The sequence below is a fragment of the Triturus cristatus genome, chromosome 12, assembly GCF_964204655.1.
Source record: "Triturus cristatus chromosome 12, aTriCri1.1, whole genome shotgun sequence".
Taxonomy (NCBI): domain Eukaryota; kingdom Metazoa; phylum Chordata; class Amphibia; order Caudata; family Salamandridae; genus Triturus; species Triturus cristatus.
In genome coordinates, this window is record NC_140595.1 from 158,031,298 (window position 1) to 158,058,170 (window position 26,873).

The 26,873-nt window shown below is 44.0% G+C and overlaps 1 protein-coding gene across 2 annotated transcripts in view; it reads left to right on the plus strand.

Moving 5' to 3' along the window:
- NUDT17 (nudix hydrolase 17) overlaps positions 1 to 26,661 on the plus strand; it is a 185,654-nt gene extending 158,993 nt beyond the window's left edge. For both annotated transcript variants that reach the window (XM_085636933.1, XM_085636932.1), the window contains exons 6-8: positions 8,099 to 8,197; positions 9,181 to 9,314; positions 26,322 to 26,661. In XM_085636933.1, coding sequence (XP_085493059.1) covers positions 8,099 to 8,197; positions 9,181 to 9,314; positions 26,322 to 26,487 — 399 coding nt within the window. In that variant the 3' untranslated portion in view covers positions 26,488 to 26,661. The remainder of the gene's footprint in view (positions 1 to 8,098; positions 8,198 to 9,180; positions 9,315 to 26,321) is intronic.
- The last annotated feature ends 212 nt before the right edge of the window (positions 26,662 to 26,873 follow it).

The window sequence follows — 26,873 nt, forward strand, 5'->3', positions numbered from 1 at the left end:
CGCTTACGGTACGCTTACGGCAAAAGTGCGCATGCGCGTAAAAAAGACACGCGCTTGCGCGCATGCGCATAACAGTCACTCCCCGGAACTTCCGCGTAACGTGCGCGTGTAGCGTACACGCGTACGCGTCCCACGCGGAGTACGCGCGGCTACGCAAATTGCGTAACTATACGCAAGCAGCGTAGAAAAATTACGGACGTTGCGTAAACCGTACGCTTACCGTGAGCTTGCGGTACGCGTACTAAAAAAATAAAAAAAAATAGAAAAAAAGTACTGCAAATAAATTTTACATGTTTATTTTAAAAAATATATTTAAAAAAACATATTAAAGAATTTTAAAAATTTCATCATAGTCTTTATAAAAGGTAAGAAAATTAAAATAAAAATATGTTAGAAAAAATAGAAAAAAAAAAAAAAATTGCATTTAAAAAACCTTGCAAATTCACTGAAAAAACCATGGGTTTCACACACGTTATAGTTAGGAATTAGCATTTAAAAAACCTTGCAAATTCACTGAAAAAACCATGGGTTTCACACACGTTATAGTTAGGAATTAGCATTTAAAAAACCTTAGAAATTCACTGAAAAAACCATAGGTTTCACACATGTTATAGTTAGCTGGACATTTTACTCGTAAAAAACCATTGAAATTGCCCCGTTATAGTTAGTTCAGCTAACTATAACTCGCGCGCCCGCAATGCACTGCTGATGACGTCACATATTACATCACTCATGACATGGTCAGTGACATCACTCATGACATCACTGATGACATCTCAAATGACATCACTGATGACCTCACTGATGACATCATCCTTGTGATAGAGTGGCAGACCTCCTCTCACCCTAATATAACCTTTGATACACACATACAAAAATAGAGACTAAAATTTACAAACGAATTGACATACCAATACCAGTAACAACAACCTCTTCAGTAATTCTAAGATCCACATACACATCCATTCATTCACCAACTGTTCAATACAGTCACTCATACATGTACTCACTCATCATATGTACTCATACACTTATACATCCTGTCACACAATGCCACTCATCCATAGATTTACTTACACACATAGTCACTCATGCTAATAAAGAATCAAACATCCATTTACTTGCATATACAGTTATACACACACCACCACACTTACTTCTACAGAAACTTACACATACTTAGTCTTTTAAACAATCACTTATAGAAACACATACTTATTCATACAGGAACTCTTTCAATCTCTCACTCTCACATATACTCACTTATATACACCAATAGTCACATATACTAGTTTAAAACATATGTAGTTACTCATAAAGACACTATTGAGACAGTCATTCACTCACTAACACACCCATACACACACTCATCCACCCATACAGTCCTGCACACATGCTGTGTTCAACACATACAAACAGTGAGTCACTCATTCATGCACCTATGCACTACGTAATACCCTCCACCAAACCATGCAGACACTCATACTGATACTCAAAAAACCAACTAATATCCTATATAGACACCCATGTAGCTACTCACCAACCCATGCAGCCACTTATACACAAAGTGAGAGACTGATACAGATATTTACATATTTAAACATTACTCACTAAGCCATGTATTCACTATGATACACTTAATCAGTCAGTTACACAATCAATTTTTCAAAAAGAAACCATCCATTTAGACAGTAATATACCCATTTATTCTTCCATCGACCTTGAGATATACATATATAAAACATATTTAATATTCAGAAAAACACACATTCACTGGATGATGTCATCAGTGAGGTCATCAGTGATGTAATTTGAGATGTCATCAGTGATGTCATGAGTGATGTCACTGACCATGTCATGAGTGATGTAATATGTGACGTCATCAGCAGTGCATTGCGGGCGCGCGAGTTATAGTTAGCTGAACTAACTATAACGGGGCAATTTCAATGGTTTTTTACGAGTAAAATGTCCAGCTAACTATAACATGTGTGAAACCTATGGTTTTTTCAGTGAATATATATATATATATATATATATATATATTACCTACTGGCGGTCGCCAGTAGGTAGTTATAGTTAGGACCCTGTTTCCATAGGAAATCCGCAACATTCTACTTTGAATAACTTTGGCGCCGGTCGACGAATCCTCGCGAATTTCTCAAAATAGGTGGGGCGCTACGCTCCGCTCCTACCCTGAAAGTCTCGGGGGGGATTCGTCAAGCGGGGGCTGAGATAAAAGGGGGGTCCCAAAACGCGTTTTTCCCATGCATTTTTCCATAGGACCTTTAGACAGGGCTACAGCCCGAACAGCTGAACAGAATTACTAGAAATTTGGCAGAGAGGTAGTCCTCAGGTCAAGGAAGTGCCTTTTGTAGGTTTGGTGTAAATCTGTTCAGTAGATTCTGAGAAAATAGCCTTTAAATCAATATATATATTTGAGCCAGCTTACGGTACGCTTACCGTAAGCTTACCGTACGCGTACGGTGGCGTGCGCGAGCGCGATTCTGATTGGCTGTTAGATCTTAGTAAACATTCGAATCGGCCGAAACCAGGAAGCGGCGGCCGCCATTTTCTCTCTCGCACTCTGAGGGGGGGGCTGTAAACAAAGGCAAAAAACATATAAAGGGGCTGTTTAGACAGCGCCCATGCACATAGCCATGTTAGTTGAGTCCTCAAAGATCCCCCAAGGCCAAAAACGGTAAATTTTTATTTTTTGAAAATTTCGCCGATTACGCTTACCGTACGCGTACGGTGCGCTTACGCTAAAAATTTTAATAAAAAAAAAAAACACTCTCTGTGCATGGCATATTATTGTCATCACTTACAAATTAAATTTAACAGATTACCTATCACAAGGAAGCGCATAATATGTCCTCCATGTGCGCACGGTGCGTAACGTGGGCACGCGGTGCGCGTAGCGCACTGCGTGCCCACCTTGCGTGTACGGCACTAACTGCGTAAAGTGGGCGCACGGAACGAACTGCGTTAAGTGGGCGTGCACGCCACGAATGGCGTAAAGTAACTTAGCATTTAAAAAACCGTACAAATTCACTGAAAAAACCATAAGTTTCACACACGTTGTAGTTAGGAATTAGCATTTAAAAAACCTTGCTAATTCAATGAAAAAACCATAGGTTTCACACATGTTATAGTTAGCTGGAAATTTTACTGATAAAAAACCAATGAAATTCCCCCGTTATAGTTACTGTAGGCAACTATAACTCACGCGACCGTAATCCTCTGGTGATGACATATGTCTTTATGAAAAAACAAAATTTGTAAAATATGTATAGCTAGAATTTAATGGAAGAAGACATGGGCAAATAAGTGTCTAAATACAGTATTAGCATCAGCAGAGGATTGCGGTCGCGTGAGTTATAGTTGCCTACAGTAACTATAACGGGGGAATTTCATTGGTTTTTTATCAGTAAAATTTCCAGCTAACTATAACATGTGTGAAACCTATGGTTTTTTCATTGAATATATATATATTCACGCTCCTGCTTGTATCGTTCCCTTGAAAAGCACTCGAACACCAGCATAGAGCCGACGCGTTTCGAGGTAAATCCTCTTCTTCAAAGACTTGTGGTGAAAGGAAACACAGTTCGGTCACAAGCACTCCTTAAGTACACATCATAGCGCGCCCTCTGAAATCAGCAGGATATTTCAACCGGCACTACAACTCCCATGTGCGTAACTCATACAGAGGAGCCCATCAGAGGGCGCGCTATGATGTGTATTTAAGGAGTGCTTGTGACCGAACTGTGTTTCCTTTCACCACAAGCCTTTGAAGAAGAGGATTTACCTCGAAACGCGTCGGCAGAAGTGGTGTAATGGCTGCGAAAGGAGCAGGCTGACGTTATCCTTTCCGATAAATAAAGGGCTTAAGCTTGAAGCTCTATGCTGGTGTTCGAGTGCTTTTTCAAGGGAACGATACAAGCAGGAGCGTGAATATATATATTCTCTCTATCATATTGGCAGTCGCCAGTAGGTAGTTATAGTTAGGATGTAGTTTCCATAGGAAGAGCATCTCCAGTTTTGCCAATATCTTTGGCGTTGTTTGCCTAATCCTCATGGAATTTTCAAAACTAGTTTGATGCTCAATTCAGTTTCCATCTTGAAAGTTTCGGGGTGATCTGTCAACTCGGAACCTAGAAAACGTGTGGTCCCACAACGAGTTTTCCCCATGTTAATTTCCGTAGGAATCTTTAGACACGGCTACAGCCAGAACTGCTTAATGGAATTACACCAAATTTGGCAGAAAAGTAGCTGTTGGTCCAGAAAGTTCCCTTTGTGTGATTTGGTGTAAATCCTTTGAGTAGTTATTGAAATATTTAGGAAAATCCAGATTTGTATATATTGGCACGCGTAGGATCCTTGACCCCTTCCTATCTCGTACTGAGATCTGATTGGCTGGCAACACTTCAAACCAGGAAGTGTTGGCAGCCATCGTGTGACTCTGCTTGAACCTAGTCACAGAAGAAATCATAGCAAAAATGAAAATGGGGCAGGGTAGAAACACCTTGGCCCTCTAGGCCTCTTTGGGGGAGGGCCCACAGGGACAGGCTCGCTCCCTTTCTCAGTCACATTGCAAATGCGACTTCTAATTAAAAAAACCTTAGGAATTCACTTAAAAAACCAAAGGTTACATGGTGGTTATAGTTAGGAAATAGAATTTAAAAAACCTTAAAAATTCACAGAATAAACCAAAGGTTACATAGTTAGGCTCAGATTTTACTCGCACAAAACCAGTCACATTCAGCAATTATATTTTCCTGAGTTAGCTATAACTGACTTGTGGGAGTGAAATCTTAGCATAACTATAACGTCCCTGTAACCTTTGGTTTTTTAAAGTAAATATATGTATATGATATAACACACACACTTATGTAAAATATTCTGAAACTTTTGTGTGGCAGTGACCCTTTAATTCACACATACTCACTTGTTCATGTGTCTGGTTATTGGTACAAGATCGCAACTTTTATCTCTGTATTGAATAGAAAACAAAATGCAATGGTTAGTATTCGCCAATCTTATGCTTTTTTATTTTTGGTCAATTAATAATATTTACAGGAATTTATTAGTCCATAGAGCTCTAATGTATGCATTTAGCTGGTATTTATGAAATATGCATGAGCCCATCCAAAAGGCAGTGGATACAATTGGTATTTCGAAGGATAATATAACAGTCTGGCCTTTATTTGAGTATATGCTAATGCTTTCTAGAGACATTTATTTGCTTATTAAAAAAAAAATGCATTGCCAGGATTTTCTATTTTTTAATACTCGATTCAAGGGACAATGATTTTTATGTAGTAATGTTGTGTTTATTTGATGCACTTTTTTAAAGCACGTGCTATGGGCAATCTCCTTTTTTTGTGGACAGTCTGTTTGTCTAATATTATATTAAAAAATATTTGATAAGTACGTTTCAGATGGCCTAACGCCTATTGTTTGATCAAGCTTTCTTAATTTGATCAATATCTGATATCTAGTGAAAGAGCGTTCAGATGCATGTCCATGGTGGACTTGTGCTTACAATGATTAAACTTTAACACGTGCTGATGTTCATATTTGAAAAACCTGGTGCCTAAATAACAGAACATCTGATGCTCGTTAAGTTGTTCAATCTGATTAATATTTCCTGAATCTATACTACTTTTATTTTGATGTAAAATTGTGTATATTTAAAAGAGAATCTGTTGATTTTTGCAAACCATTCCATGCATTCACTCCAATATTTTGGTAACGGATTGTGTTAATGGGAGTTAGTTGTGGTCAAAAGTGGGGGAAGGGGTATGTGAGCACATGCTGCTGATTAGTGGGATTAATAAATGGGCTAGAAGAGATTAGGTATTGTTAGGTTGCAGGGGTAAGACTGTCAGAGGAATGAGGTGAGGTTGTGATGTTGTAAATTAGTTTTTGGCAATTTTTAGAAATACAATTACAAAGGCTCTGCTCTCCCAGGGTATGCCTGAGATGCAATATACAGGATCTTCAAGGAGCACACCCTGGTGGCCTGAGTTGGCATTCAGAGAGGTGGAATTAGGAGTTGTCTAGGACAGAAAATTACACAGATTGGCTACTGTTGTTTTAGTTTGAAGGTCCCTTGCTTAAGGTGAGAGCAGCATAATTGGTGTGAGTGCGAGGAAGGCGGAAAGAGGTAAGGGACCAAACACAGGCGATAGGAAGGAAAGTTAGCTTGTGGAAACATGGCTCACTATCAGAGATGACCTAAGCTAAGGTTGGTCAAAATGAGGTATACCAAATTGGTGCCATGCTGCTTTCTGTCCTAGACGAAACAATGGAAATAGGGTATGTCTCCTATCACCCTATTGTCCTTTTTTACCCTGAAGTGTCAATTCACTACTAATAATGAAAGTGCAAGTTGTTCTCCGTGGAACTCCTAAATGATCCAAAGGATGCCTCCCTCTGTAAGCTAGAAAGAACAAGGGTCTCTGAGATAGAGGAATACTATTGGTCTCTCCTGGAGGAGTGAGGACTGCCGGGGTGAGGATGTAGGGCTAGTCATCTCTTGTGCAGTCAGGGCAGCAACCTACCAAGCTCTTTTTCTCTCGCACTCGCATGTGTCAGTCTGACTAGGGTCTGAGCCACTATTTGACAGATACTCGTCTGACAGGAGTTTTGGTTGGCATTCAGAGTGTGAGACGGGCATGAATAGTGAGTCCCTGGTCAACTGTTTGGCTTCCTTCAATGTAGAATCTGGACATTTTACTTTATGTGTAGTTTCTGCTCAGGTTGTCTGCCTTGATTACTCTTTCACTCCCTCCCTCCTTCATTGGCTACATATAGTCATCACTAGGCAGTAGCCTTGCCTTTAAAAATGAATCAGTAAATAACTAAATACAATGAAATGGTGCAGCTTCTTAAGTCACGAATTCCCTTTCATGCCCTTTTGATATCCGTTTACTCATTTAACAACATCTCTGCCTGACACTTGTCACCCTATGGGTTATTGAGCCTTCTCTGAGTACCCTCCCATTTTGGTGTACAGCCCCTCAGTAACCCATTACCCCATGGCTACACTGGTTAGTCCATATTACATTTATATTTTGTTCTTCTCTCTCATGTACTGTCACCTATAGCATTGCCTGGTGCTGCTTCCCATAGCACAATAACTGCACCTTTGTGGTCAGCACGATCTACATGAAAACTCTATTCACATAGGTTTAAAAGGAAAACAACCTTCTTTCCATCCATGCACCCTACACCCTAGCTGAGTGTGGATAAGCGCTTCTGCACCTTCTCACACACACCTTCCAAGGTTCCACTTAAGTTTGTAGCGTATATTGAGAAGAATATACTTTATTTTGACACCACATGTTTGTGTATGGTACAGTTGGCTTCATGTTGTTTCTTTGTTACACATTTGGGAACAATCTGCTGGTCCACTACCAAAAGTGATTAAGAGAAACATTCCATTGATTGTGAACCTTTTCATTGATTAATTTGGAACATTCTCTGAAACATTGTTTTTTTTCTCTTTTACTGACAGTTTACTTTCACATTTTGCATTTGTTGCACTTTCATTCCTCCAAGGCTAACCTAGCGAGTGATCCAATGCTAGTTATGATAACAATCTTGTGGCAGGTCAGCGTGGTGTTTAATCATATGGATTTCTGTGCCTATTCTATATACAATGTGGAACTTATGTTTTCCTTTAAGTGTTTTTTTTCTAGGAAAAATCTGTTATTTACTTTTTATTTAGCTTTTTGTCTTGTATTGCACTGCAGTGGCCTTGAAAAAAAGTACATTAATAAACTGATATTTACAAAAATAAAATGAGGCAAAATTTCTTGTTAGGATGTTCCTGCTAGAAAGTAGAGTGAAAAGTAAGGTGGTGTTGCTTTAATTGTCCTTATCAAAAGTGCATTTTTGGCTATCTGAAGAATAACTAAAAGAACAGCGATTATCTTTGCCACCAACTGGTTTAGGTTTTAAAGGCAATATGATGCTTCTTTAAAGGCCAATCTATTTCTTGTTCTGGTGGTGTTTGAATAATTGGATGCATAGTCCGGAGAAAATGGCAAATTGGGTTTTCTATCGTTCCTTTAGTATATTTTCACTTTTCCAGTCTGTTTTTCCTCCTCTGCTGAGCCGAGGTTTGCCCACAAGACACCATGTTGTTGTATACACACACATCCTATCCGGGGAGATGCACCACAAGCTGCAGGTAAGAAATTTGCAAAGCCTATCCATGAAAGTGTCCAGTGTAGATAAGGATTTACGTGATTTACAAATTCGATAGCAAAAGCTGAATTTACTGGGAGAGAGTATGGACGGGGGGGAAGGGTGGGAGAGGAGAACTGTCCTAGGTTTCTTGGAACATATTGTCTACATATGTCACCAAGAAACGATGATATTTCAAAATAAAGTCAAGGTACCTGTGTATTTGCAAGAGTGTAATTGACGCGTTCTGTGGGGTTCTGCCAAACTAGACTAGAATTCTGCACTAAGTTGGTCTTAGCGAATGGAGGTTTACGTAGAAGGAGCAGAGGAATCTGTATAAAGGGTTTTGACAACTACTCTGCTAACCACATGCGACAGAAAAAGTGGTAATCCCTGCCTCTGGGAGAGCTTTTAAATTTGATGATACATTCTTCTATTTCCTTGTTAATTAGTGTAGACTTGGGCCAGGGTCTAAGTTTCCTTTAACCCATCTTCATCATTCTAGCCTCACCTTAAAACTCTCAGAATTATTAAGCCATTCCAGTATACTGGCTTCTGTATAGGCCTGAAAGGCATATGAGAACAGAGATTCTCACTAATGTAGCCCTCTGCATTACAGAGTAGCACTGCCTCACGTTTGATACACTCACAATTTTGTCTTTCCACTAGACTCATTCCTTAATTGAGCATGCATTGTTAACAAGAAGATATTAGCAGAAGAAAGTATGTTATATTTCCAATATGTAGCATCTGATAATTACACCCATGAGAGGTAAACAAACAAAATTTGCCACCTAGGGAGAGTAGTTACAGGGAAGAGTTAAATGGGAGGGTAAAAGGCAAAGGTATTTAGAAAGTTGCCTTAGAGGCAAGTAACTTCCATCACTGAGCCAAGAAACTAAATTTAATTCACACTTACAAAAACAAAATGTAAAACTCTTTCAATCCATGCAGCCTTTCCTAATATTTTCATCTTTTTCTCATCAGGAAAGGCTAAACCCAGATGAGAGTGAGGTCAGTGCCTGTGCTTGGCTGGACAACAGCATGGTGGAGCTGATAGTCTCTTCAGATAAAGGAGAGAGTCTTACTGGAAGCCATCAGAGTATGCCTCCAGCTATTGGGTGAGGTCAATCACATCACTTCACCAACACTGCATTCATTTAAAAAAAAAAAACGGTATAAATCCCACCCAGCAACACCACAGAACACGTCCGCCTGCTCACACTCCCATATATCAGGCTCAGCTGTGCTATTCTCCCTAATGTATGAAGTGCTCCATCATAAACAAACGCAAGGCCATGTTTTAATTGAACCAGTGACTAACAAAACTCCCAATGGCCAATAAGAGCTTTAACAAAACCCGGATATGGGCAATTTGGTCGCTACTCTGTCTTCCCTCCCTTAGGTTCCACTCTCCTGATGTACAATGAGTTGAAGCCCATATTTAACATCTGAAGACCATGGCCTTCCCTAAACCTGGCCACCCCTCATGGGTCATTCTGTCAGCATGTCCTCCGTGGGACAGCATATCTAGCCAATATAGGTCTGAGCAAACTCAGATGCACATTCCTCGGGCTGTTTGTATGCAGGCTTTATAGCAATTAACTACCCTTCAACCTATCCAAAAATGCTCAAAAAAATCTCAAAAATAAAATACTCAACTTAAAGAAACTCTCATCATAGATACCTACCTCTGTTACAGTAAAGGTATTCTATCGAATGAACTCCTCTTCATTTCAAATCGGCGTGCTCAACAGAGGAAAATGCTATTATCTCTAAACATCAACACCTCCACCAAATAAATACCACACAGCCACAAACTCAATAGCGAGCCTTAACCTTTATACAACTCTTAAGCTTTCATCTATGACATGCTCATTCAGTCTCCTGATCACAACCTTGAACTCTTCAGTACTCTCTTCTCTCACATAAAGTACAAGCTAAACATGGTCATTGTCCATCCTCCCCCTCACATCCCCCCCTCTCTCCCCTCTGCTTTATAATCTCACCTATCCATTCCCCCCATACCCATCTCTCCTCCCTGGCGATCACCAACACATCCATGACCACTAATACAGTCCATCATACACCTTCCTCTATTGATAATGTCGACACTGCTGTGCGACATCAGCTCCCTGACCACACTCTCTCACACCTGTGTATAGCACCCAGTACCAACTCCCCTATCAATTGGGACAATGTTTATTCCACTACCCCATAAACCTACCAATGTCAAGACATTGCCTGAGGACTCCTCCAGCGACTGCCCTCCAGTTTTCCCCAACTTGCCTAGATCTTTGTATCGCAGTGCACACTCCAGCCAGGAACTGATCTGGAATCCCCATTCACACCTTACACACTCTAAGCTTACTAACATTAAATCTGAATTACAGTTGATTAAGGCTGACATCCTTAAATAAGTACATATCACCTCCTACGTGGAGCATAACTGTTCCCTTCACATGACTCGCCTCCGAAATCTCAACTTCGCAATCTCCAATTCCCACACTGCTTCTAAACTTGCCAATATCTGAACCCCACAACACAGTTGGAGCTGCCAGCCGAATCGTGACCACCCCTCCCGACCCAATAGGATAGCTATACAGTTATCGTACAACTATATCTTCTCTCTCCTCACAATTTACATTCATGTTCCTACCAACCAAGTGATACCTGCTGGAAAGATTCTATTATTACCGTCCCTCTCAGGAATCCCACTATAAATCCAGGTTCATCAATAACAAGAACCTCAAACAAGTGCCCATCTCACATTCTTCTACAATCACCACAAAAACATGTCTTTAATTTGCATTAATCAACTGTTGCTGAGCGGTGAAACACACGGCTGGCATAGCTGATTTTTTACTTAACCTTGACATCCTAATACTCACTGAAACCTGGTTGAATATTCCACATCTCAAGTTCTGGGCACACTAGTCCTTTCCAGTCAGAACATCATCAGATTAGACCGTCCAGGTCGCTCCAGGGGCGGCCTAGCCTGTATGCACAGATTTACATTTCTATGAAGCAATCACACTCTCCATCCCTTCCCTCCTGTGAATACCATAGGATCAACATTACCACTAACAACAACCCCTCTTTATGCTCTCCCCACACGATCCACCACCCTCCCGGTGACAACCACACATTCATCAAAAAGATAATCTCCTCCAATAATGAAGAACGTAACAATCAGATTTTTCTTGCCGACTTCAACGTACACTGGAACAACACTTGCAACCCTCTTCTGAACAACCAGCTGACATTATCAACTACTTCTACCATCTGAGTTGTGGACTTCCAGTTAGTCCATTAGATACCCTAGAGGATTTCTCTTTCAATCCCTGCATTTTGCCTCCTAGATTCCTGCATTTTTAGGGTATCAAGAAACATTAAGTTGTGGCTTCTCCTGATGAAGGCACTCTTTGTGCTGAAACGCTTGTGGATACCATCTGGTTTCTAGCCACGTTTTCTTGATTCAGACGACTGGTTCTTTGGTTCATCCATTGTTGTTGTGCTGAATCTAGCTTTCTAGTCATCATAACCTTATTGTAGTAGACTTATCAGCTACTGTGAATTAATCATACATATCAATTGTTCCGGTTATTGTTAATTTGTATGTTATGTATATATATTTATGTCTTCAGTTACAAGAATGAGTGAGTGAATGTTGATATGATTGGTGTAAGCTTGTGGATTAATTTATATTTTATACTTTTTGCATTACTTTATTAAAATAGATTTTGTACTTTCTTAGGCTCTGTTCCTTCAGTTTATTGCCTTAGGTCTTGGCATTTATAATTTGTGGTGGACATAGAAAGATGGTTGGAGACTTATGAGATTGCCCTACAGATGAACACTGTCCCTGAAGAGGATTGGGGGGCTAGTCTGTGGAGGCATATCCCTAGTGAGGGCAGAGACAACCTACTGACTGTTGAGGGGGGGGGGGGTGATAGGATGAGGTATCACACACTGAAGGAAACCCTAATCTGGAAGTTTGGTTTTACCCCAGAGAAGTACAGACAGACGTTCAGAGACAGTCATAAGCTATCCCAATAGACCTAGGAGGATTGTGGTGATTCTTTTTGCAAGGCACTGGATGGTGGGGTAAGGGCAGTAAGGTAAAGTATTACCGGGGGCTTTATAATTGGATTGCACAATAGCACATGTTCAGTCTTTTCTTTCTAGATCTGCACCAGCACCTTGTTGATAGTAGGCTCACTGACCCCAGGGAGCTTTCTAAGGAGGCCGACTGCTAGGTCAGCACCAGAGTCCACAAGAAAGTATCCCGGGGCATCACAACAAGGGTGGGCAGGGCCCTCGCCAGAAGGAGGAGGGGGTACAAAAACAAAAGCAAGGACTTCTCTAAAAGGCCTAAAACTAGTTTTGTGGGGCAGGGCTCTCACCCCCATACTGAGAAGAAGTAATGGTTCCCTGACAGTAGGTCTGCAGGAAAGGCACCACTGAAGTGCTTTGATTGTCAGAAGGAAGGGCACTTCAAGGGAGATGCCCAGTGTTCCAAGTGGGCACAGCCCCCCTCCAATGGGCAGTCACGGTTATTGGCTAGTGTAGAGCTTGGGTAGGAGATTGTCCCAGTAGTTTTGGGGACAGCGTAGAGGGTACCCTAGTGTCCCTGGGTGATGGAGAGATGGTGCAGAGAACCCACATGCCTGACAATACTAGGACACACAGTCAGTGGTTCACCATCAATGGGCCGATGATGGAGGCTCTTAGAGACACAGTAGGCAGCATGACACAGTCAAGTGTCATCTGCTGTCTGCAGAGCAGTTAAGTACCTAATGTGTTCCAAAAAATTGTTGCTGCTGACAACAATAAGAGCCACTATCCAGTGGCTCTGATTCCCCTTTGATTGGGGGTGGGGGTGTCTCAGATTCCTTGAGAGTAGCAGTGAGTCTGTCCATGTTGTGAATTGGCTGCTTGGCAGTGACCTAGAGCATACCGCCTGGAAGAAGGTGGAGCTCAGGTCACACTCTGAGATGTTCGGGTTGCCTGAGTGGGTGTGCCTGACCACACAGTCCATGGGATCCCAAGGTGGTAGTCAAGAGAAGCTGGAACCTGAAAGAATGGCCCAAGTGCCTGCCAAAAGGAGGAAGGGCAAGGGGTGCAGGAAACCCACTCCTGAGGCTCTAATGGTCCGGGAGGAGGCTGAACTTGAGGGGGATGCCCCGGTACCTACAGGGGAGGATGTGGCCAAACTGGGGAACCTGTCTGAGCTGTCCAACTAGCAGGAGGAAGGGCTTCCCCCCAGGAAGGAGTTCTGCAAATTTCGGAGGGAATGTCCTTCTCTTGTGGATTTGCAGCAGCAAGCTAAGACCCAGGCATCTGGTAAGGCCTCTGGCAGGTACCTGATTTACTGGGAGAATGGTCTCCTTCATAGTGAGCCTAAGCCTCCTGAGCCTGGTGCAACACGTGTGTTGGTGGTCCTCCAGTGCTACAGGACGTTCCTACTGGGTCTAACTCAGTGATGTGCTACTGGCAGGCCATTTGGGGCAGGACAAGACCTCTGGCAGACTTGTCCTCACTTTCATTGGCCTCAAATGAGGAAGGCCTCAGATCTGTACTGTGTGTCCTGTCTTATCTACCTGGCGAGTGGCAAGACGCGAGTAAGTGCAAGGCCCCCACCAACCTTTTCCTGTTGTTAGCATCTACATCATTGGGCTTCGGGACCCCAAAACAGCCATGGGCAACAGATTGGATCTGGTGTTAGTGGATCATGCCACCCAGTACCCGGAAGCTATCCCTCTGAGGACAGTGACAGCACCCGCCATGGCCAGGGTGTTCATGAGTATTTTTGCCAGTGTGGGTTTTCCCACAGTGGTAGTATCTGACCGGGGGTACCAACTTAATGTCTAATGATATGAAGGGCATGTGGAAGGAATGTGGGCTAACCTACAAATTCTCCAATCCTTACCACCCCAAACCAATAGGTTGGTTGAAAGGTTCTGGTTGAAAGGTTCAACCTGACCCTAAAAGGCATGATTATGGGTCTATCAGAACCCATGAGGCGTAAGTAAGATGTTCCATCTGCAATGTCTTTTGTTTGCATACATGGAGGTACCGCAGAGGATGGTAGGCTTCAGCCCCTTTGAACTTCTGTCTGGGCACACTGTGAGGGAGCCTCTCAGTTTGGTGAAGGAGGACTGCAAGCTCCTAGGAGAGCCATCCAGGATGTGGTCAGCTACATTCTGGCCATTTGGACCCAAACAGCCCGCTTCCGGGAACTCACGCAGGAGAATCTAGAAGCCAGCCAGAAGGACATGAAACACTGTTATGACCAGAATGCCACTCTGGCTGAGTTTAAGCCTGGCCAAAAAGTGTGGGTTGATTAATCTTGTGGAGCCCAGGGCAGTGAAAGACCGCTGGTCTGGGACCTATGAAGTGAAGGAGCGCAAGAGTGATGTCAACTACTTGGTTCACCTCAAGACTCCTAGAAACCCTTTTAGGATTCTGCATATTAATTGCCTCAAGCCTCACTTTTAGAGGTCAGTGCTTACCATGCTATTGGTTATTGATGATGGGGTGGAGGAGGAGAGTGAACCTCTCCCCGACCTCCTAGCTTCCAAGGAGAAGGATGAGTCAGTGGAGTGTGTCAGCCTCTACCCTACACTGACCTTAGATCAACAGAGGGATTGCCACCAGTTGTTTGCAGCAGTTTGTCTTTTTGTTCTCCCTTGCCCTGGTGCTTACTACATGGTATACCCATGATATTGATACTGGGGAGAGCACACTTGAGAAGAACAACATTTGCAGGTTGTCATATAAGGTGAGAGCCAGTATTAAGGAGAAGGTCTCCAAGATGCTGGTGTTAGGGGCAATTGAACCCTCCAACAGCCCTTGGTCCAACCTAGTGGTGTTGGTCCCCAAGGCGCCCCTTCAGGTGTCATACGCAAAATAGGTTCTGTGTGGACTACCATGGACTCAATGTGGTCACCAAGACTGACGCGCACCCTATCATAGATCGCCTTTGAGCTGCCAAGTTCCTCAGCTCATTTGACTTAACGTCTGGTTACTGGCAGAATGCCTTGAACGAAGGGGATAAAGACAGGTCAGTATTCTAAACTCCAGAAGGGCACTTCAGCTTCGGGTCATGCCCTTTGGGTTGAAGAACACCCCTGTAACCTTCCAGAGGTTGGTCAACCAGCTCCTGGCTTGGTTGGAGAACTTCAATGCTGTCTACCTAGACGACATTGCGGACCTCGGGTCTAGCTGGGACCATCTGTGCCATCTCAGGGAAGTGCTTCATGCTCTACAGAGTGCAGGCCTGACTATCAAGGCCAGTAAGGGCCCGATAGGGCAGGGTTCTATGGTCTACTTGGGTCACTGAGTGTGAGGCGGCAAGGTGCAGCCCTCCAGGCCAAAATTGAGACCATTCTGGCTTGGGAACCCACCAAGACCCAGACAGAAATGAGAGCCTGATTAGGCCTTGCTGGCTATTACAGGAGATTGATCAAGGGGTATGGCACCATTTGTTGCCTCCTTGACAGAGCTGATTTCCAGAAATCAGCCATGTCAGGTGATCTGAAGGAGTGCCAGAAAGCTTTTCACTCCCTAAAGGAGACCATGTGCACAGCACCTGTAATGAAGACCCCTGACTTCTCTCAAGAATGTATTATTCAAACAGATGCCTCAGAGCATGGTGCAGGGGCCTTGCACCCACAGATAAATGAAGAAGGCATGGATCAACCTCTAACCTTCATCAGTAGCAGGCTAGTTCCCATGGAACAGAGATGCAGTGCATTAGAAAGGGAAGGCTTTGCTGTGGTCTGGGCACTGAAGAAGCTAAGGCCATTCCTGTTTGGCACTCAATTTCAGGTTCAGACAGACCACATTTCCCTCATATGGTTAATGCAGATGAGGGGTGAGAATCCCAAACTGTTGAGGTTGTCCATTTCCTGATTTTACGGTGAAACACAATCCTGGAACAGACCACACTAATGCTTACAGTCTCTCCAGGTTCTTCTGCCTTAGTGAAGAGAACTCCCAAGGGGTTGGGTAGCTCTCCCCACATTCAGCTGGGAGGGACACATGTGAGACCTAGCATCCTTGGCATGGCTTCCCCTGACTTTTTGCCTCCTGGCCCCTTGTTTTCCTAACTTAACATTTTTGCTGGATAATGTTAAAGTGCATGTGCTCTTTCCCTTAAACACGGTAACATTGACTTATACACAATTGGCATATTTCATTTACTTATAAGTCCCTAGTAAAGTGCACTACCTGTGCCAAGGGCCCGTAAATTAGATGCTACTAGTTGGCCTGCAGCACTTGTTGTACCACCTACTTCAGTAGTCCCTTAAACGTGTTTCAGGCCTGCAATTGCAGAACCTGCATGGGCAGTTTACACTGCCATGTCCACCCTGCAAGTGAACCCTCTTGCCATGCCCAAACCTTCCTTTTTAATACATATAAGTCACCACCAAGGTAGGCCCTGGACAACCCCAGGGGCAGGCTGCAGTGTGTTTAAAAAGTTGGACATGTACGTTTTTCATGTCCTGGTAGTGAAAAAACCCTTAAATTCGTTTTTCACTACTGCAAGGCCTATTGCTCCCATAAGTTAGAATTGGGATTAGCTTATTACATTTTACAAGTGTAATATACAATTGAGAAAAGATAAATCTTTCAATCTTGGTGTCTCTGGACTCACAATTAAAAATCACAACTCATGGTGAAGTTCGAATTTTATTTGCAATTCGAAAATGCCACTTTTAGAAAGTTGTAACTATTCTGTGCTTCTGTCGGTCTGTGAATACACATTTGGGGAGAGTGACAGCTGGGCTTTGGGCATTTCCTCTAGACAATCACATACAACGAGAGCTTAAGTGTGCTTGATGGGCCATTAACCTCCTGATGTGCCAGCCTGGGCAGGATGGTAGGGAGGAGCCGACACTTGCAATTGAATTGGGTGGGCCTTGCCCCACACAAAAAGCTGCATACTCCCCTGTAGTGTGTCTTGAGCCAGGGCAGGGACCTTGTGCACTTCAAAGGCCTTTTTTTAAGTTGCCTCCACTTCAAAGGCACAACTGGGTATACGTACTGGACTCCTGACACCGCCAACTCAGTACACTTCTGGACCTGAGGACATTCTGCCAGGAAGATGGACAGCTGTGCAGCTGAAAGGACTGACACTCTGCTGGAGTCCTGCATTGCTGTGCCTGCCCTGCTGCTCCCTTGCCTGGAAGTGAGAAGGGTTGGACCTGCACCTCTACATCCCCAGAACCAAAGTTACTCCAAGGGCTTGCCACCTGTTCTGAAATCTCAAGGACATTAAAGACTTGCACGAACCATGCTATAGTCTCTAGACTCTGCCAACTGCGAGTCCTGTCTTGCCAAGTGGTGCCAATTTAGTCCTGGGCCCTTGGAAGTGAGCTTTCTGCAAGATCCACGCATCGCTGCTGTTGTGCCGATTGGAACCGACTCATCTCCTTCGGTGCTGATGCATCGCCTTCTTTGAGGACATCGCCTCCTTTAGGGATATCGCCTTGCCCAGTGCGCGGTTCGGTGATCAACGCATCACCTGCTTCGAGAACATCGCCTTGTAGAGAGCGCGGCTCAATGCCAATGCATCACCCACGAATCCTAAGGATCAGAACTGACACATCCCACCTCTGCTCCCTACATCTGGTCTTTGACATGGATGCATCCTCCATTCAAAGGTATTATTTCAGCCGGACATGGTTGGTTCCTGTATCCAACCTGTGCTCCATCGTAGTCTGCCTGAACTTTCAGATTTGACCTGGTCAAGCGCAACCAGAAAGCCCTGGCTGGCTCTGTATGTTTCTAAGCACTATATTTCAAGATATTCTTTTATAATTCATAACTCCGGTTCTGCTTATCGGATGTTTGATGTTGTTGGTCTTGTTTTGTTAATTAAATTAAGCTCTATTGTTCTAACTTAGTATGGATTATTTTTGTTCGATGTTTTTACTGTTGTCCTTTGTTTAAGTGTTGCACAAATTCTTTACACATTGCCTCTTAAATTAAGTCAAACTGCTCTGTGCCAAGCTACCAGAGAGTGGGCACAAGTAATTTAGGGTGTATATCTGACTTACCCTGACTAAAATGTTGCTTCCTGCTTGGACAGGGGACATACCTCTGCCAACGAGAAACCCAATTTCTACCAGGTAAGAATTGAAGCAAAGTTGTATCGCACATGCAATAAGCACATTTGAGTCAGCTTACATACATAGTTGTAGAGAAATGGGTAATCTGTGCAAAGGTTTATATGTTCAAAATGAGCAGCCATGTTTACCTTACTATTTCATACCTTAGGAACAAGCTATGTGTATATGTAACATCAGTTTCTGTGCAGTGACCAATACAGTTTACAGTTTGTATTAAGTCCTCTATGAGTGAAATGAATGAGGATGAGTGTTCTGGGATTTCAGTATGTGTTTGGTTCAAAGTCTCAAATATTATGTATTGATGCTTTACGAAACGTTTGTGCTGACATGACTATTGTTCATATAAAGTATGTTTGTGATGTGTAATATAAACATCAAATAAATAGGCGTTTTTAAAATCACAACGTGGCAATATTTTGTATTGCACTTTATGCAAGTCACAAGAAAGCAAAAGTTACTTGAAATGTTTTTTTGTCTCTAAGCAATAAGTAATCAGTTGATATGACTCTCAGACTGTCTCTGCAAGTGTCTCTCTCTCTCTCTCTCTCTCTCTCTTGCTCTCTCTCTCCCTCTCTCCCCCTCTCCCTCTCCCTCTCTTCCTCTCCCTCTCCCTCTCTTCCTCTCCCTGTAAACAATCTTAGAACAATTAATGAAAATCTGTAATGATACTCAAATTGCAGTAGAATAGGATGTTTTGTGTCCCACTGCCACTTGTTATAGTGACTGCACACATCTGTTGAATTGAAGTGCATCTACTTTTTTTTATCAAAGGAGTTTGTCAGCAGGAGCAGAAAGCATGAACCGTCACTTTAATCCGCCTTTACCAACTACAGTCTAGCTTCCAGGCATTGGCTGTGTTTGTACACCAGATGACCCAGACCATGGCAGCACTGATTATTCCGCTGCCTGTGTCTGCACATTGAGCCTACTCTGTTCATTGTGGAACACTGATCACCGCATGTATCACCTCACCAGAGCCACCAGCCTTGGCTTCATATTCCTGGCCACTATGCTCAATCTGTTAGTTCAACTTTAGTCTACAGTGAACACACCCTGTGCGCAGAACAGGACTAGCACACCGTTATTTGAGGCAGACGTTAAAAGTCCCCATATCAAAACCTCAGTCCTGGCTCACCACAGGTCTTATCATGATGATAACTGTACTTAGTACTCTGAAGAAAAGAATATCACAAATACTTGTTAAAAAATACTGGTATAAGCAGATAAAAAAATTGGCTGGAATGTGCTTCGGCACACTGAAATTACTTGGAAAATTCCTGCCACTGCTGCCTAGACCAGCGAAGGAAATGGTGACTTGTGCCCTCATCCTGTCGCGCATCGACTATGCCAATGCATTATATATTGGCATTCCCGGTTATCAGCTGAAAAAGCTACAGACCATTCAAAATGCGGCAGCGAGAGTGCTGCTGGGCATTTCCAGCACATTGAGTACAAAGCAACATCTCTGGGATTTACATTGGCTCCTGGTGGGGCAGCGGGTTCTGTTTAAGGCCCTTACTCTTGCCCACGGTGCCTTATACAAATCCGGACCCTCCTATCCTAGGAGACGCTTTGACTTCTATGTGCCCCAAAGACATCTGCGATCAACAGCTCAATGCCTCGCAGTTATTCCCCGCTTTCCCCTTGCCAGAACAGGCGGTAGCTCCCTTTCTTTCAGGGTGGCCAAATCTTGGAACGCCCTCCCCTACAAATTACGAAACACCCAAGACATTAGGCTATTTAAAAAGCAGTTAAAAACCTTGCTTTTCAATTAACATACAGCCTTGTTTAACGCTCCCCACTGTCTCTGTCAAATTGGCTTCCACGCCGGGACACTCCTGAGTATCTGTGCGCACTACAAGTGTTGCATAACATGATTGTATCACATAGCTCATCATCACTGTCTCAATAATAATGTTACCTCTTGTGACTTCGTTCTTTATAAATATTCAACGGTAGAATCATGGAACAGAGATAAACATTAAATTGGGTCTGTGAAAGCAATAAGGGGATGTAGAACACAATTTAGGGAAGCTTGATAGCGGTTAGTTTACATCCAGTGAATATAATAATATTGTGTGTCACCATAAAACTCAATTAAACTGAATCCAGTTGCATCAAACATCCAGTCAATATTTTCTATTCTGGAAGAGACCATCTCCAAGCAAACTAATAAAACAAAATCTTCAATCCATGTATTCCTCAATGGTTTTCTGGTTCACCTCCAATTTTGTAAGACTTCCCCTTGTACCAGAGGAAAGCAAATTCAAAAATTTTCAAGACTCTAATTCCGGAAAATAGTTAGGTAACTAGTATGAGCCATAATATGTACATTCATCATGTATACATTTTTGCCTGCCAGGAATGATCTGAACCCAATGGATTCTATCCCTGTTTACTCTAAGATGAACCTTTATGTTATGTTATGTTATGTTAGCAGAGTTTGTAACGTGTACAGCTACTCAGAAGAGTGTCCCGGCACGAGCCCACGTAGAACAAAGAGATAAACACAAAACAGACGGAGGACAGTTCAGTTGAAAAGAAAAGTTTTTAGCTTCTTTCTGAAATGAATAGGATCCTGCATGCTGCGTAGCTCAAACGGGAGTGAATACCCGGCCTCCGCAGCCAGAACAGCCAGGGAGCTGACGCCTTTCCTTTTCAGGCAGAACCTGGGAGTAATTGCCCTTAGCATGTTAGATGAGCGCAAGTGTCTACTGGGGACATAAAACTGGAAACTCTTCCTAAGATAGACAGGGCCATACTCGTACAGGGCAGCATGGGCCGTTACTAGGGCCTTGAACTTAACTCTTGCTCTCACTGGGAGCCAATGAAGACTATGCAGATGCTGCCTGACACTGGTTTGTTTGGATAGGCCAAGGGGCATTCTGGCAGCAGCTTACTGGACAACCTGCAAGTTGTCCAGCAGGAAGCCCGGTAGACCCACATAAAGTGTGTTAGCATAATCAATATGAGAGGTCACAAGCGCACAGATAACCGTTTCTTTTGCTGATAGGGGGAGAAGAGACCTAGGGCCTCATGTAGGTAAATAAATATTACCGCTTCTTAAATACCGAGCCGTACCGAATCGGTATTTAAGAATCGGTAAGTTATATGTAGGTAAAAATTCGGTAACAATTACCGAATCGGTAACATTCGGTAATCAAGAATCGGAAATCACCGATTCGGTAAATACCGAGGTGGTATTTACCGAATCGATAAATACCGAGGTGGTATTTACCGAATCGGAAAATACCGAATCGTTATTTACCGAATCGGTAAATAAAATCACATGACTTGATGAAATAGCCAATCCTGTGCAACCACCCCCCACCCAACCAGGAAGTGGCCACACCCAGGCAGGTGCACATAATTAACAGACCCTGGAGAGGCTTGGAGTGCAGAGGAGAGGCAGGGAGCCAGTGCCTGTTCGTGCAGCAAAAATAACATCATGTCCAGCCAGAGGACACAGAGAGATGGAGGGGAAAGGAGGAGGAAGCTGAAATTCAGCCCCAAGGAACTCCAGGTGCTGGTGGAGGAGGTGGTGAAGCAGCACCAGAAGCTGTTTGGGAGGCAATCCCTGCAAGTGCCTGAGGCTGAAAAGCGCAACATTTGGCTGGCCATCCAGGCGCAGGTCAATGCTGTGGGAGTGACCCACAGGGACATAGAGGTCCTCAAAAAGCGCTGGTATGACCTGAGGATTGTAACCAAGAGGAAGATGGGGGACATCCAGAAGGAGGCCAGCCAGACTGGAGGTGGAACCAACAGGGCACCTGCCCTCACCGAACTGGAGGAGCTGGTGGGGGCCACAATCGAGCAAGAGAGCGTCGTGGGTCTTGGGGATGCTGACAGCTCTGCCAGAGCCGCCACCCAACAAGGTAAGACGAATGCACAGCAATGTAGCCCCCCCTACCCCTATCCCACATCCCCCATTGTGAAAGGAGAATCCCACTCCAGTCCACATGTGTTAGTGCAGACAGGCAATGCATTCTGGGAGATGTAGTCAGGGAAACACCAACCATGAAGTAAATGGCACAGGGCAACAAGGCATGTCACACACATGAGGCACAAGGAGGCAGAGGATATTTTGGAATGTGAAATGATTTATTGTGATGCTTGCAATGCAGCCCTTCGGGGACACTGAGCCGATGTTGCATTTCTGTCCACAGATGTGACATCACGCAGGACAGGGCATGCTGCAGGAGAGAGGGCACACCGGCCACAAAGATCACCTCTGGCCAGCACAAGTTCAGCCCAGGGAGCAGGGCCACAGGCAGCCGCACCACCAACACAGGCAGCCTCGCCTCACCCAGAGCCAGCATCACCGCACCCAGAGCCAGCATCACCTCACCCAGAGCCAGCATCACCTCACCCAGAGCCAGCATCACCTCACCCAGAGCCAGCATCACCTCACCCAGAGCCAGCATCACCTCACCCAGAGCCAGCATCACCTCACCCAGAGCCAGCATCGCCACTCATGTTTGAGTCACCGGCCATATCACCGCCTGCAGGTGTGAGAATGAGGAGGCGTCCTGCAGCCAGGCTGCGAGCCTTAGACACCTCGTCTGACAGCAGGGGCCATGAACAAATCACCATGCCCCAGGATGGGAGCCATGCCACTGTGCCCTACACCTCACAGGCAGCACAGACGGGAGCAAGAGGGCGCCGCAGGTCGCGTGTCCAGAGTCCACCAGCAACCATTGACAGCCATGGTGTCTTCTCGGGGCTCGAGGGCCAAATGTTAAAACAACAGCGCCTGCAAACAAAGGCAGTCATGTCAGTCCAGAGGCACATGCGGTTCATGAAATCTACATTAGTCAACATGGACAATAACATCAGCGCTATGGCAGCGGGCATTCGGGACATGTCCCAGTCAATCCAGCAGTTGTGCAGCAAATTAGATGCTGACATAGATGCACGGCGCCGGGAACGGCAGAGGAGGGACACTACCACCAGGGCACTCAACCGTCTGGCAACTGCCACTTCTCTACTCTGCCGGCGCTCTGTGTCGATGCAGGAGGGCCTGACACACTGCTGCAGCGACGTGTCTCGGGGGATGGTGCAGGTGACAAGTGCACTAGAGGTGCTATGAACTAGTCAGGCGGCGACAACTGCTGCAGGGGATGCTGCGGAGAGCATCGACACCAGCAGCAGGAGCAGCATCACACCCCCTGTTCCAGAAGGACGCAGGAGCAGCAGGCGGCTTGGGGTTGGCTCTAGTGAGGATGCTCAAGCCGTGCCATCCAACACTGCGCGTATGCGCAAACATTGATGCAGCCCTGCGTAGCCACTTCCCAATGGGTGACATAACCCTGGACTTACTCCTTGTATATATGCTATGTTGCCAGATTGGCTTGATCTTGTGTTCATGGCGTAGTGCCGCATTAAAACTACGTCATGACATACCACAACTGGCTGTGTCCCCTTACTTACTCAGAAATAGTTGCATGTGATCTCTGCCCGTCTCTCTCTCCCATCTATTGCAGTTGGCACTCTGGCTGCGTTGCCCTCTGGCTGGCCTGACTCATCCTCGTTGTCCTCAAAATGTGTTAGTTCCACATCTGTACCTTTCTTCGTGGCAAGGTTGTGCAGCATTGCACAAGTGGCAATGATCTTGCAGCAGTTGATGGGTGTGTACTGGCGTGCGCCTCCGCTCTTGTGGAGGCAGCGGAACCTGCTTTTCAGTAGTCCAAACGTGCGCTCCACCACGTTGCGTGTTGATTTGTGTGCCACGTTATATCGTCTCTCACTCTGGGTTGATGGGTGTAGGTAGGGAGTGAGGATGAATGACCGGCAGGCATATGCACTGTCGCCTAGGTGAGTAAAAGGGAAACATCAGTCACATGCCTCTATACACTATGATTTGCAGGTTTCAAGGGGCGTCACTGTTACTTACCTAGCAGGTATCCCTCTCCAAATTCTCCGGCACTCAGTCGTGTGTAGATCCCACTGTTCTGGAAGATGTAAGAGTCGTGGGTGCTCCCAGGAAACTTCGCTACAATATCAGTGATGATGTTCCCTGCATCACAGATCACCTGCACATTGATGGAGTGGGTGGACTTTCTGTTCCTGTAGATGTGCTCTGTGTCAGCTGGTGGGCAGATTGGGATGTGTGTGCCATCAATACAGCCAATGACATGGGGGAACTGTGCCATGTGATAAAAGTCAGTTTTAGTTTTCTGCAGTTCAGCCTGTGTGTTTGGGAAGCTGATGTAGTGGTGGATTCTCTGCATCATGGCATCCAGGAACTTCCTGAAGAAACGGGACAGGCAACTCTGGGATACACCACCCACCGCAGCTATCACCACCTGATAACTGCCGGATGCCAGTAGATGTAGGCTGCAGAGCACCTGCACATGTGGTGGTATGGCATGCGCCCTTCTAGTTGGCTGGTCCAGGAGTGGGTGCAGGTCCCTTATCAGGTCCATGATGGTTTGGGGGTGTAGCCTGTACCTTTCATGTATCTCTGCATCAGTCAGTTGGAAGAGTGTGATGCGCTGTCTGTAGATTTGTTCCTCCCGTCTCCATATCCTCAGACCTGCTGCCTGTAGATGTAGGCGCCTTGCAATGACATACAGAGCGGCCATGTTGTCCACGCTGTTGCATTTTGGGATTGCTTATATGCACTGTTGATGGTTACCACCTGCTTTCAATCCGTGTTAATTACCGACTCTTAATTACCGATTTTCATGGATTTCTTAATTACCGATTGTTCCTACATGTCATTTTCAGTTTTACCACTTCATATTTACCACTTCATATTTACCGAATCGGTAAATATGTATTCGGTAAATATGAATCGGTATTTTTGGATTCGGTAATTATGATTCGGTATTTACCGCTTCATATTTACCGAAAAGTTGTTTTTGGACTCCTACATCTCACTTGTCTAAATACCGGTCGGTAACGGCATATTTACCGAAAATCGGCCGTTACCGACCGGTATTTGGCTACCTACATGAGGCCCCAAAACTTTTAAAGTAGTTTCGGAATACCGAAACGGGTACCTATCAGTTTGTTGATTTGGCTGCCTAGGCTAAGCTTTTCATCAAACCCGATTCCATGCTAGCTTATTGCCCAAGCTTCACAAATAGTTTTTAGATGAAGCATGCACAGTCACTAACCTGTTAGAATTATTGAAGCAAATGAACTTTCAATCATTTTTGACTTCTCTGAGAAATCTACATAAGAGCAAGACATAGAAATCGGCTTCAGTAAACTTCACATATATTTCTAGTTCACAATGCATGTTGTTGCTTGTTTTTCCCTGTACTGAACCAAGCAAATTATTATCAGAGAGAAAGTGGGACTAAGAATTGGATTGGATCAGGATGATCAAATGTACTACAGTGTGAAATGTAAGACTATTAGAAGACGTTAAAAGAATAAAAAATTAGTGAGATCACAACATCAGAGACCGATATTTCAATTATTTTGGAGACAAAGAATATATAAACTTGAATTAATGGAGTCTGATGTATATTGGGACTGTAAGAAAAGTAAAGGCATGTTTGGAAACTTTTTGGAAGATAGTCCAAAAAGTACTGTTTTTGAAAATTATATGAGACGTTTTGTGTTGCTAGTAGTACCAGAGGTTTAACATAACTTCTGTTTAGTTATTCTAGACTAGTGCTTCCATGTCTGATTTCAAGTGATCTAATAATTGCAGAAGTAAGATCACATAGGAATGCAAAGAAAGATCTAAAATGGTTTAAAATGTGGTAGTTGTATGCTCCCATCTCTGCATCATTCCATCACTCTTTTATGGTGTTATGGGATAATTTATGTAATGGCAGGAGATGCAAGCATGGGAACATGTGTAATGTCTTATTTGGAAAACATCTGTTCAGGTTTTTAGGGGAATAGAATAATTCTGCCCCATAAACTAAATCCTCTATATTTTTGTGCCAACTAGTGATTCTAGCTCATTTTGACATCTATATAACTTGTGCTGCAATTCATTCATATACTAACATTACTTTCTGTCCCCAGGGCTATTGAGATGTGCAACGGATCTATGGTCCACATAGATCTCCCAGTATCAAAGTTCCTGAGCACTGTACCTGGCGCTGGAGCGGACGTGGAGCGGGTCAGCACAGGCACTAAATATGCTCTACAACTCTGGCTTGACACTTTATCACAAAACAAATATCTTTGAATGCCTCCAAGTACCATTCATTTGCATCTGGTCACATCAGTTTTAAGAGTTTGTGCAGGTGGGAAAGGTGAAATCTACATGGCATAGTATCGAGTCCTGTGTTCTTTCATGGCCATTTCTAATGTTATTTCCTAGATGTATGCACCTTTAACAATAAAAAGTGAGCAACTCTGAGCTCCGTGTTTTTTCAGTATCCTGCCATGAGCCTATATTGGCCCCTCTCAAGATGATATATGAAGTCTTCTCCCAAGACAGTCAACTGCAGCACCAATTTTGGATTCAGTACTGAATGGCAGAAGTTAATCAGAACCTATGAAGTCACCGCATTCTGAGTCATTTTAGTAAGTCTTTTCATGTGGATTTCTCTGTCGTAGGAAATTTGCCTT